The sequence below is a fragment of the Hirundo rustica genome, chromosome 2 (assembly GCF_015227805.2).
Source record: "Hirundo rustica isolate bHirRus1 chromosome 2, bHirRus1.pri.v3, whole genome shotgun sequence".
NCBI classification, from domain to species: domain Eukaryota; kingdom Metazoa; phylum Chordata; class Aves; order Passeriformes; family Hirundinidae; genus Hirundo; species Hirundo rustica.
The window spans coordinates 26,057,138-26,070,698 of record NC_053451.1 but is presented as its reverse complement, the minus strand read 5'-3'; the positions used below and the strand labels follow the sequence as shown (position 1 = coordinate 26,070,698).

Sequence of the window (13,561 nt, the reverse complement as noted above, 5' to 3'; positions counted from 1 at the left end):
AACACTGGATCCAGTTAAGCATGAACAACAGATCTGCCCCTTATAAAGAAATAGATTTTGAGGATTTCTTTCAAGCAGAATTTGTTCGGCTCTGCATACTCTAACACCAGGTTACTGCTCATAATAGATTGCCTTGGTGGTTTTGTTCTGCTGTGCTTTCCAGAGCAAGAATTTTACCCTGACCCTGGTCCTGTCAGACCTCATTAGCCAAGCAGGTTTGTTCCAGCACAAGAGGTGGCCGGCAGATCCTGGCACTAAGGAACTTGTGGACCAGGATTCGGCACTGTTTTACATCACTGTGACCATACTTGTTGACAAGACGACATGCCCTGGGATACACAAAATTGCAGAAAAGCTATGAATCTGAATGTCTTTATCCCCAGGGCAATAGCCACATTTCAGACTGGGTGGTTATATTTGCTTCCACCTCCATACCCTTCCAGCAGCTTCATACAAAGACTTCCTCCCTTTCAGTCCCAGAGAGCTGCAAAAGTTGCCTCATATGTTTATGTATTTGCCATGTTTTGATCTGTAGATCACTGTGGTTTAGTATAATGGTTGACATTAGTATTTCAACTAGTTCAGATGAAAAAAAATATTTTCATCTGACGTTGCTATTGTTGTGATTGTTTCTTGTGTCTTTACTGGTTACTTTTGTGTAATGGAGTCACAAGAAATAAGCAGCCTTCTTCTGTCATATCTAGGACAGGGCATTATTATTTTCATGTCTGAAGGCCTAAAATGGGGAAGCATATCACTTCTCCCACTAATAAGCATTTTTTCCCCCCCGATAAAAAAGAAGTTCTGATCCATGACAAAGATAAAACATATTTTTCAGAAGGAGTTTTCTAATGTTCATAGCACAAGAAGGACTTTTAATTTTTTTCTTTCTTTTAAGTGAGTTGATGGCTTTTCCACCTGTGAAAATATGAGTCATAGCTCATGAAGGCGTGAGTATTTTTTCTTACGATACCGCTGCATAAGTTTTTCTTTCTGTCTCCCAAAGAGCTTTGGCTCCTGCTTGTGGATTGACAGCTCTGGCAATAGATGTTCTTTGTAAACACAGCAGCTGTAAGAAGAAGCTCTGCCTGATTTACCCATCTCTCCTCAATGCTCCTCTGGCTGTGAGATGTCCATGAGTGAGTGCCAGTGACCCAGCCACTAGAACTCCACCATGAAGTGTCAGAACATCGTCTGTGGTGTTTTGGGTGAGGTACCTGCCCATACAAACACTTAGATAATGGAGAAATCACTTTGTGGATGCCTACAGGCTGCCAGAGAGTGCATTAGAGCTTTTGTCCATACCTTAATGTTCTCATTGTGAATGCCAGAGTTGGAGATAGCCTGGAATCGCACGGCCTTGTAGCTGATCTCTGCGGTCAGCTGCTGGATGATTTTCTGCACCTCCTCCACCGCTTTGGAAACCAGGTAATGCCGCCGTTCCACCTGTCAGTTCCAGGAAAGACACTTCATGTTACAGGTAATTGCAGTCTTTGTCTCCAGTGAGAAGCAGACGAATCAGCTTAAAGCATCCTGAAACATTTGTGCCTGTGCTGCACTGGGAATAAAAATTGTTCCCTGTGTATTGCAACCCATTTACCATGAGACAGAGCTGTGAACACCAAAGGGTCAATATTCGAGACTACTGAGCATTAATTGATATTTCCATGCCAACACCACTGGATGGAAGGGAAGGAGTTCATTACACGGATAAATTTGTTATCGACTCCAGCTGCAGTCTCAATTCTTTATCCATTTGATGCAGAATACCAGTCACTCCCCTGCATACGGTAGCCATTCTCAAAGCCAAGATATGTTTCATTGCAAGAACTGACAGGACATCAAGAGTTACAGATCTGTCCATTAGTCAGGTGGTAGATGCATGTGGCATCATTTAGATGCCTACCTTATACAACAAAAGTATCCACACTGTCTTTATGGCTGAAGTACAGATCAGATTCTACTCCCAGTGTGAAAGCATCTTTCCAAAGCTGGTCCAGTTGGAAATTAGGTGTTTGTGTGGCTTAAAGGGTAGCTCTTCAATTCAAGAAGTAGTAGCATAATGAATTATTGAAAATTATTTCAATGAAATGTCTGAATCTCAAGAGGCATACGCAGACTGTCACAATCTGAACAAGGGGATTCAACAGCAGGAACATGAAGGAACCATGTTAGTGAAGGACATTTAATATTTCCCAAATATCCTTACACATTTACCAAAGTAGAGGAGATTCAGCTACTGTTAATGAAGTTCATGAACATATTTTTCATTACTTATACGACCATAAGGTTGAGGCAAATAAGACCATTTACTGTTCTTTTTTGGATCCTATTCTTCATCTCATTTGGTTGCAGCTTTTGCTTTCTTCTTGAGCCTTCTTTTTTCTCATTTCATTCTACTAAATCTTATTGTTTGCAGGCAAGAAAAAAAAATCAGAAACAGTGTTCATCACTTGGCTAAAGTGAATGATGAAGCATAATTGCCACAGTCAAACATAATTGCCACAGTCTTTTGTTATTACCAAAGACCAAAAGGAAGCAAAAGCATAAGTTAAAAATTCTGTATTGTGAGGGTGGTGGGGCCCTGGCACAGGCTGCCCAGAGAAGCTGTGGATGCTCCATCCCTGGAAGTGGTCAAGGCCAGGCTGGATGGGGCTTTGAGCCCTGTTCTAGCGGAAGGTGCCACAGTCCACAGCAGGGAAATTGCACTATATGATCTTTAAAGGTGCCTTATGACCCAAACCAGCCTGTGGCTTTCTGAAGTTCCTGTGTCCTGCTTACTGAGCATCTTCTTCAGCATCTAAAAAATGCTCTTTTCTCTTTTAAAAAATATTATTGACAAGTACTTCTTTAAAAGTCCTTCTGGACACCTTTACGTCAAATGTTGAATAATCAGCCAAAAACACTCAGGTGTGTTGAAATGTGTCACCAGGCCCTGGAAGGGAACAAACAGATTTGCCTCTTCACAGCAAGGGACCTAGTGCTTGCCTCACATCCATTACCCAATGAACAGCAATTGACTAATACTGAACTTGAAGATGAGCAGAGTTTGAATTCCTTCCTCCCTCAGACAAAGTTAAAGAGTACTTTTACTAAGCCTGAATAGCTTTTGAAAATGGGAAATATGTCAGACAGCAGCACCATATTCCCTTCACTGGGCTCTCATCCACCCTTGACATCCTGTTTCTTTGCTATCTTAACACCTTTATGTCTATATAATGCCCTTTAATTTCCTTAGTAATTCACCCTCCTCTTCACTCCAATTCATCCTTTTCTCTAAGAGCAGTTTTAGCTACTTACATATACTTAAGAAAACCCCAAACCAACCACTGGAAGATTTTAGCCCATGTTCATTTTCACCTCCTCATCTCAGCTTTCATTTATCACACTTTTCCATCTGTATCTATACTGTATCTATTTTCTCCACCTTCTTTTTGTTCATCCAGAGAAACTCCTTAGAGCAGTCCAACAAGCTTGTCTTTCTCAACAAGATTGAAACCTAATGGTTTCCCCAGCAAGTGAATGGTGAGCAGCAGAGAAAGTTGTCCAACTCTAAGAGTTTTCAGACAAAAAAAAAAAATAGACTTTTGAAACTGAAAAGCATAAAAAGTGTACAATTGCACAGTAGGTCAGGTCAAACAGAGACGTAGACTGCCCCCTGTGTGCATTGCTCATGCTCTGCTCTCTCTAAGGGGCACCTGCTGGAAACATTTTTTGCCACCTCCAGTATCCAGGGAGAATCCATTCAACCCAGTCTGGCCCCATTTAATTCTGCCTTCATAAGAGTACAGACTCAAGAAAACAGTTGAGAGAGCACCACTAAACACCTCTTTCAATGTGTACTCCCCATCACTGGAGCAAGGGTAAAAAAACAATGGGCATGTGACTGACAGTGTGCTCACTATAATTAGCTAACCATAATTAGCTCCCTAATCATTCTGTTGGAAAATACAACCTTCCTACAGAAAGGAGGGCAAAAAATCAGAAAACAGAATGTGAGTCTGAAGAGCCAAGGCATTTATCTCAGATACTTCTAACACCAGCACAGACATGTTGGGAGAAGAGACATGGTAAGGTCTTTGCTGGACAGCAAAAGCTTATGTAGCAACTGGCATTCCCTTTACCAGGTCTTAACTTGGGGAACTGTGCCAAAACAAATGCACAAAACCTGAATAACGAGGTCAATAAGGTTTAATTAAGGGGAAAGGAAGCAGGATTGGGATTTATTAGGAACTGTTAAGAACATTTTGGGTTTTCACTTATTTAGCCAGCCACATCCACTCCATACGCATTCTAATTTTTACTTTGATGAGTGGCTTAAGGATGGAATCTCTGGTATTACAGAGATTCATTGCACCAGGTGGTTGACCTATTTCCAAAAACAGGCGGCATTTGACAAGATGAACTGCCTGAAGGCTAGGCAGCATCTCTTGGACAAGAGACTCAGGAGCAGGCAGAAACTAAGAATCCATCAGAGCTGGATAGCTGCTAGAAAACAGACTTTCAGTATAACCTAAAATACTGGCAACTATGAGCCTCACTTAACTACAGTCTGCTTCTGTTCCTTGTACTAAAGGCTGTCATATGAGCATCTTCCTGTGCATGGCTTCCCTCTGTTCCCTCCTTTGTTGCTCTGCTTTTTAAATCTTCAGAGAAGCATTCGCTGTTATAGCTCACTGAACAGATTCTCATGGAGCTCTTTTCCTGTGCACAACACTGCATGCCTGAAGAAGGTATATTTCTATGAGAACTCTCATACTTGCCACCAAAACATTTCCATAGAGAAAACAAATAGAGAAGAGTCTTTCTTACCAGCACCTTCATTGTACTAGAATATGTGATCCTTTACAGAAAATAAAGCCTTACACTTCCTGATTTTGAAATTTTTTGTCACTTTGGTATTTTGTTGGGGAAAGCAGACTATAAAGCAGGATCTTGCTAAGTACCGCCATGAAACGTGTCAGCTTTAAAAAATGTTATGGCTCACTTACAGCTTTTATTAAACAGTATTGTTTCACAGAGGATTTTATTCTGTTTTATTTCATTTCATGATGGGGGAAAAATTGAGTGCTGCAATATCTTACAAAATAGAAAATGAGATTCCAGTCTGCATGTGCTAATGAGACATGTTATTTTAATCATGGTATATGGAAAAGCATCCTAAGCTGAGGTGATAGACTGATGACTGAATTCTAACAATATTAGTCTGCCTCTGCAGTTCCAACATCTTTCTTAGAGGCAATGCCTGGTGTCGGTCTTGTTTCAGTCAAGCCAAGACCACCAGACAGGGAGAGAGGCAAGGACCTTTCCTTAGGTTTAAATACTGGCAAGTACAGCTAGTCTCACATCTGGAATTCCAGATCAGGAACAAAAATTCAGGATACCTAGAAGAAGAGGACAAGCGCCTTGAAAAATTAGGCTACCAGCAGATAAGATTCTGCAACAGAAACCTAGAAATCTCATTAGAAATACAGTTCTCATGAAACTTCACCCAATCTTATCTTAGAAATGAAGACAGCAGGCGAGCAACTAACTGTCAAATTTGGCACCCTTCAGAATCAACACCTAGTGTGGGAGACAGAAAATCTGGTCAGATAAAGTCTTACCTTGCTCTGGATGTAGATTTCTACATCTTCATCTGTGAATGGTTTCATGGCAAGATGGTTTTCGCTGCTCTTTAAAGTGTGAATTCGCTCTTCACTCGTTCACCTGCCTCTGGAAGTAGAAGAACACGCAGAGAGAGCTGCTCAGAGCCTTCCTGCCCTGTGAACCTCAGGTCACCTAATACCTCTGTGGATGAGTAAGAGGAGATTTTTAATAATTTTCCTTTTCTGGTCTGAGCTACAACGGTGACATCCAGCTCATTCGGAAAACTAGCTCCAAATATTATTCTCTAAGTTCAATTGTTATTATTCATCTAATTACTTTTAAATGGTGGATCTCGCATGCAGGCATACACAAAAACATCCCAGCAACTGCTCTGTCTCAGGGAAGATCTGGAAGTGCTTTTCAGATTGCAGTGCAGCTCCAGTACATTCATGCACAGCATTATTACTCTGCATGCCACTAATACATCCCTGCCTCGCTAGGCTCACTACACCCTTTCTTAAACGGTCTCAGTTATTCCTTGTTGACTAATCCACTCTCTTTCCCTCTGAAAATGCATGGGTATTTTTACACTCTGATCATTCACTGGGGTTGCAGTCTGCAGCCCCTGCTCTCCTCTCCTCCCCTCTCCTTATATCTCCTCTCTCTCCAGCTGTATTGACAGTAAATATTGTGCAGCCTGTCCCCTCCTGTAGCTTGCTTCGCTTTCTTTACAGTAAACAGAGAGAAAGCTGCCTCTCGTTTTCTGCCAGCAGCTCAGCTAACAACCCCATATGGATGATTCAGAGGCAAAAACAATTGATCAGGCCTCATTGATCCAGTGAAGCTTGGTGGCTTTTAGCAAGAAGGTTACATCAGCACATGGAAGGGAGTGACAGAGTACAGAGATAAGATCCCATGCTGCTAAGCATTCCTTATTAAGGAAGGCACACTCCACTTTTGAGTAACATCACTATTTCCCCCTGGAAAATGAACTTTGACATCCCTTTGACCAATTTACTGCCTCTGCAGCAGCTGGCAAAAGGCAGCACTTGGGTGGACACTGGGAGCTACCTCAGGCACTGTTGTTGCTAGTTATCCTTCATTAAGTCAAATATGAAGTACATTAACTTAAGTAATTAATTGGAGCACAAATACCCACAGGACATTTGCTTCCCCAGCACCTCCAGAGCAAACCTTTCTCTGCCATTGCATTTTTGCTGAGGGACTGGAGGACTCCTTCACAAAAACATGTAGGCATTTACTTCCCAAACCAGCTTCCACTAGAATTGGGCACTAAAAAAGATTTTCTTGGTTGCTCACTTCAAAACTTACTGGCTACCTTTCCTCTGAGGGGCTAGCAGCTTATGTGAGCTCTGTAGGGGAAGCCAGATAAAAGGCAGGGTCTGAAAGAAGGAAGACAACCGGAACAATAGGTTGGAATGAAATTTGTAGGGGCAGGTTGGATGGGAATATATCCAAGCAGAGTGTACAAGAGAGGAGAATTAGCCTTTTAAATGGTCAGATTCCATTAAAAGCATGCCCCTAAATATTAAGTCCCTTGTGCCCCCTCAGTCAGCTGCACATACAGCAGACAACTTCCTCAACACTCTTGACACCACCCCACACTACTTTAATACTCAGAACCTCAGACATTGTGTATTATGAAGCAAGGAGAGATTAATGGTCTCTTTCTTGCACCTATAAGGTCTCTCCTCACAACAGCTGTCCAGAGACATGGTGCTGGCAGAGAGAAGAAATGCTCTTGGTCATTTTCCTTTTATATAATAACATACCTTATGTTCATAATCCTTATTATTATAATCCATCCATTATTTTCATCCAATCCATTAGCACCTATGCTATTTATAGGATTGGAAGGGTGCTATTTGGCTGACAGTAAATACTACAACTGATAAAGGATTTTACACTACCAGCAAAATATAGGTTAGAGTGGTATGGGAGGCAGCAGCCAGTCTTGACCTCACAAGAACTTGTGTTTGTCATATGAGGACCAGATAGCACAGAACACAGCAGAAAAGTAGAGGCACACAATGGCCATGAGGGAAAAACCTGCATGGGAAGGAAGAAGTCAAGAGAAGGGACAGTGCAGAAATCGGAACATCTGCGTAGATAAAAGATGTAGACACAAAGTGGGAAAAATTCAGGCTTCTCCAGTGAGGTCTACTTGAGCTGATGTAGTGTTACTGCAGACAAACCTCCATCAGGTTGGTCCTTTTCAGGAACATTCTACCATGACAGAGCTTGCATAAAGTAATATTGAGGTGGAGAAAATCTGAGATGGATCCAAGCTCCAAAGGCTGATAAACACAATCTCCTGAGAAAATATTTCCTCCGAGCCTACAACAACTCAATTCCCCAGGCACATGAGCAAGGAGTGAGGAATGGCCATTTCTTTTTTCTCACTCTTCGAGAAGCACAGAAGGAAAGAAGGAGAGCATCAAGAGGATGAGGCCAGACTCTTCTTAGTGGTTTCAAGCACCAGGACAAGAGGCAATGGGCAGAAACTGATGCACAGGAAGTTCCATCTGAATATGAGAAAGAACTTAAACATGGCCCTGATTGAGCACTGGAACAAGTTACCCAGAGAGGTTGTGGAGTCTCCCTCACTGGAAATATTCCACAACTATCTGTATGCAATCCTGTGCCATGTGCTCTGGGATGACCCTGCTTGAGCAGGGAGGCTGGACCAGATGACCCATCCTTTTGTGAAAAGCTCACAATAGCTTCATGGAGATAAAAAGCACTCTGCTGAAGCCAGGCCACCATGGGATGACAAAGCCACAAAAGGTCTCTTCCGTTCTAGTTAGCTCACAATCCATCAGATATCATGGACATGAGCACTGTTGAGCTTTTGAACTTGATTAAATTGGAAAATTAAACTCCCAAGTATACTTGTGTCTCAGGAGATTCCCATCCACACTGAGAACAGCTGTCTTTTTGATGCCTCTGAATCCCTTTGTTTTCTAGTGATTGTTACAAGTGCCTTAAGCCCCCGCTGGGGTCTGGGCATGTTTTTGAGAGACAGTTTCTCCAGACAGTTCTTGCTGAAGCACTGCAACCTTTCTTCTCTCTTTGGTGGTGTTCCTGAGGAGATTTTCAGCATCACATACTTAATTAGCCAACCACAGACACCCAAATTCTGCTTTATGAGCATCCATTGATTTATTCAGTTTCTCTCAAGCATTTTCAAGCCACACTTCAATACCTTGGTCTTCTCAAGACACAGTTCCATGCCTGCTGATCTGCATAAGGTCATGTGAAATGACTCAGCTGTATTTCATAACCCTGTTTATATTATTTCAGTGCCCACATCACAAATTGTGGTTAATTTCCTTTGTACCAACATCTTCATTTATTTATCAGTACTCTTTGAAGAGGATTTAGAATTTCCTAGTATCTGCAAAAACACTGAATCCATAGTACATCATTTTCATTCATGCTGTTGGCAGGATTGAGTATGATTTTGGATCTGTGAAACCCTTGTAAAAGTATTCTGTGAATATATGCCTTGAATGGTATTAGATTGGCTCTTGTAACTTCTGAAAATGCCAATTACTGATGCTTTCCATGCTTGCTTGGCTTTCCTTTCCTCACTCTTCAGTTTCACAGATATGACAAAGACATTTCAAACCTACAATCAAAAGTAATCTGAACTGTGAACTGCACAACAATAAAGAAATCACCAACATCTTGTAAATAAGAGCAGTAGTATTAACAGCACAGGGTTGTCCAATATTGTGCCTTTTTCTGTTGGGCAACTATTTAGAAAAACTATTCATACGGAACAGTGAGCATGTATTAAAAAGCCTCTGCTAAATCACATAAATGAGTCAGTCCAATGTACCACTTGTGACTCACAGATGATCTGCAGTGGCAACAAATAAGCCCTGTTGAAGATGCTGCCTTCCAGATGAAACACAACTCTGAATTTCTAGTTGCTAATGATGACCCATCTCTTCTTGCTCTAATTACCGGAGGCATTAAGTCTGTTGCATTAGCTGAAGCATGTACTTGGGTCAAGACAGACTACTAAACCAAATGATCCCAACAGATTTAATAATCTCTGACAGTTCTCTTGCCTTCTTAAACTGTTGTCCCATTTCTCCCCATTAGTGGATTAAGTGACTGTGCAAAATGAGTAATTGTACCTTGAATCCTCTACAACATTTATACTGTGACAGTCGTTAGTACTGTTCAGCCTCCATTCAGAGGATAGCAGCATAACATAATCAGGCTTTTTGGGGGCAAAAGTTCTGGGAATTTATTTGGGGGTTTTTTTTCCACTTTGTCTTTTAACAAGTTGATACTACAAAGGGGATACTTCAATGACAAAAGCCTGGGATGGACTACAGGGAAAAGAAAGTCCCACTAATTCACTGTGACAGCACCAGAATCACATATGGGTGCCAAATTGAAATGCTTCTCCAGTCATTCCCTCCCGTTACCAATCAATACTTGGCAGGCTCAGAAATGCTCCGAATGCCTATGCTGCTTGTTCTCACTGCCACACGTTCTCACATTAGCCTTGGGCCTGCACTTCATATCATGCAAGCTAAAGGTTTATATCCTTTCCAAACTAAGCACAGTATTGGATCAGGTCCAGTGGTTTATAAAAACCTGATATATTTTTTTCCATTTGTGGTCATACCAGACACATCAGAAAAAGGCAGATAGCTTTTGCTAGAAATGAGCTCTCTTAACCTGGGAAGAGATTTGAAACCCAAAATTATTTACAACCTGAATCTTTTCAGACTGCAGTGTCGTATTTCCAAAGAAAACGATCACTCCAGGATCACCAGCTGAGGATGTGGGAAATTCTGAAAAAGGCTGAGATTATAATGCTGCTACCCACCACCGACCAGGCTCAACGAGGAAATTCATCAGAATCCAGTCCATTTTGCAGCTGCTGTTAAGCATCAAGCCACTGGGCAGCAAACATAAATCATACAGCAGTGCTCCTAGTATTGCCAACACCACTGGGACCCAGTGTGGTGACATGCTCAGGATCTGGAAATTTCCAATTTTAAAATGGTCAGCTCAGAAGACAGCAGGAGAAGCAGGAGGCTGGGAGCCCTGCCTGCATCAGCTCTGACGCTTCCAGGAGAGTTTACTGAGATGTCGGGCAGGAAATCTGGCATTTTGAGTTCTGAATCCACATACTGTCCTCTGAAAGTTCACTGAAACAGTGTAAGTTCAGTGCATCATAATTTAAACATAAAATATTCCACTAGACAATTTCCTAGCATTTGTAAGGATATTTTTCCTCCATATTTTATCCATCATTAAACTACAACTACTATTCTACTGTCTCAATCAGGATGTCCCACCGTCTTGAAAACCTACCTGCAAGCCAACATCCAAAAAAATGAGAGCCTTCCAGTACTTTTATTTATATGCTTAGGTAAATAGCCTGGATGCCAAAAAGGAAATACTTGATACCAGTGATTTAAACACACAGTCAGAAAAACAGTATCTGGAAAAAATGCCTTTGGCAGAGCACAGTGCAACTGGGAAAACTTCTAGCGCAGGAAGTCTTTTTGGGTGAGAAAAAGCTGCCTCACTTTTGATCTTAGCATAGGTGTGCTGGTTCTTTTCAGGTGTTAATAAAAGGATTTTAAATCTAGAGGCACAGTAACTTGGGACAGACAGACCAAGCCCAAGATTTAAAAGAGCCAAACCAAGAAGCATGTTTACAATGATGCTCTGTCAACAAGAAGGGCTGAATGAGACTTGATCACTGCATTTCCAGGAGCTGGTATTCTTCTTCATGACTGCTCTCAGAGCACTATGTTAGCTTGTATTATTTTTACACTTTGCTGTTGTGTCCAAATTGACCCAATTCAGAACTTATTGCTTGAGTCCACGGCAGTTTGAAGCAAATTGAGTAAATTACCAGGGCCAAGTGAGAATCGTCACTCCAACACAAACTCACTTGGGAGAGAGAAGACTCAGACTGGCATCCCTGTTTATGTGCTTCATCCAGTCACTGACTAATAAAAAATGTACAAGAGTTCACTGGAGCCAGAGCTAGAAACGAGATCTCATATATCACACAGGCCAATAACAGTTACATACCCGTAACATCTATCGCCTTGTCTTGATCAAAGTACAATCACTGCAGAACAAACAGGTCAGCTTGAGCAAGGAAACTGAGAAGGGTCTCCAGGCCCAAAAAAGCTTGGTCAGGTCCACGGGAGCTATTTTAGAGTGCTGGAAGAAATACTTGTGTGGAAAGAGGGTGAGATTAAAAAAAAAAAAAGAAAGACGCAAAACCCCCATCCTCTCCCACCCAAACCAACCAAAAACCCACAAAAAGCCCCTAAGAGAGTAAAGGCAGCTGACAACCACATTCTGTCTGAACCACATGAAAAGTAGATGTGTTTTTGTATGATCTTGCTCAGCAGTATTGCCAATCTACTATAAAAGCTGTCTGATCAAACTCCTCAGCTTCCCACTCTATACACAAAGGTCAAAGATACCAAACTTCCCAGGTGATCCTTAGGATATGTCAACCTGGACACTGTTTTGTGTCCCAGGGCTAACATGACACTGTGGAGAGGCTGGAAAGGAGAAGCTGAAGAAGCAAGCAAGATCAAAGGAAGATTTTGCCAATAGATTTTTGTGTGGGAAGAAAGTCAAGGAGAGTCACTGTGACTCTGCAATGCATGGGCCCAGAGGGAAACAATTGCCATGAGGGAACAATTACTGTACAATGAGAGCTCCAGCAGAAGGGAGAAATAATTTGGGTTTTATTACAATTAGGATGTAAGTACCAGAAAGCAGACAAAAATAATCAGCAAACTAGTGAGAACAAGCCTTGTCAGAATCTCTGCAGAAGCTTCAGGTAAATCTTTTCAGAGAATTTCTAGACAGATCAGATAGTGACCTGCACAGCTACACACTCCAGCTTCAGCCACTGGAAGATGAGCTAACAGCCTCCAGTCCAAGCTATGTCTGGCTAATACATATGCTATTCTTTTAGTCTAAAACTTCTGAAATTTTGTCATCCTCAAGAGCTGGCAGCAGGAGAAAGCAAGCAAGCAATTTCGTTCTTAAGCAAACACTTCCTCCTTCATCTCAGACCCATAAAACTATACAGCATCAAGCTAATTCCCATAATGAGCTGCCCAGCCCTTTCCACTTTATTGGCTGTTTTGTGCAGTCAAAGCCAAAGTGCCAAAGGGAGAGGGTCAATCGTTTGTGCTGCATCTGCTCCAGGCAGTGACAGGCCACGAGACAGAGATCCAGGGCTAGAACTAGTTAAATGCAGATTAAGGGCACTGAAAGCAGAGCAGGGGGAGGAGGAACAATAGTGGAATAAAACCACTGGGAATATGCAGAGCAGGTTGCTTGGCCAGGCTAGTGCATGAGGGAGCAAGCCATCTCTCTGCTCCTTGGGTTTTCGTGGAGGGAGGCAAACGGGCAGATGTGCTTCAAATGGGAAATGAGGTGAATAATGCTGCCAGCTGTCTTGGGGGAGAGGGCCAGTTTGGGTCAGGAGGGAAGAGCAGCATTCACAGGAGCACAGGGTTATTCAGTTTCTGCTACCAGGGACTCCATGAACCGCTCTCTAACAAAGCAAAGGCTGGCAGAGGAAACAATCAAATGGCAGTTTAGAAGAGAGCACTGATCCCTAATCCCCACAGTCACTTTGTCCAGATTCTGACAATATTTTCTTTGCCACTGGACAAGGGACAGGAAATGCGGTCAAGCTATTTACTACCTCATTGCCAGGTAATGAAGACAAATGTCCAAATTCTGCCATTCCCTGACGAGATGTTTTGGCAGGAGCACTGAGGACAGGGACTATGGCCTTGTGCATTTGCATCCCACTTTAAGAAGGGGTGTTTAAGAGACAACTAGAGCTCATGGGAACTCCCCCAGTACGTGTTAGTAACACCACCACGGACATTTTGCTATGCTAAACCCCCCCAAGTGTTTCCAGTCTTTC

The 13,561-nt window shown here is 42.2% G+C and overlaps 1 protein-coding gene across 4 annotated transcripts in view; it reads right to left on the bottom strand.

Annotated features, from left to right (window-relative positions):
• MAB21L3 (mab-21 like 3) overlaps positions 1–13,561 on the bottom strand; it is a 36,433-nt gene that overhangs the window by 15,071 nt on the left and 7,801 nt on the right. For all 4 annotated transcript variants that reach the window (XR_009207558.1, XR_009207557.1, XM_058419376.1 and 1 more), the window contains exons 2-3: positions 5,607–5,715; positions 1,306–1,446 (exon numbers count right to left, since the gene is read on the bottom strand). Coding sequence is in view for 2 of the 4 variants with exons in the window: in XM_058419376.1 (XP_058275359.1) it covers positions 1,306–1,446; positions 5,607–5,654 (189 nt within the window). In the remaining 2 variants the exon portion in view is untranslated. The remainder of the gene's footprint in view (positions 1–1,305; positions 1,447–5,606; positions 5,716–13,561) is intronic.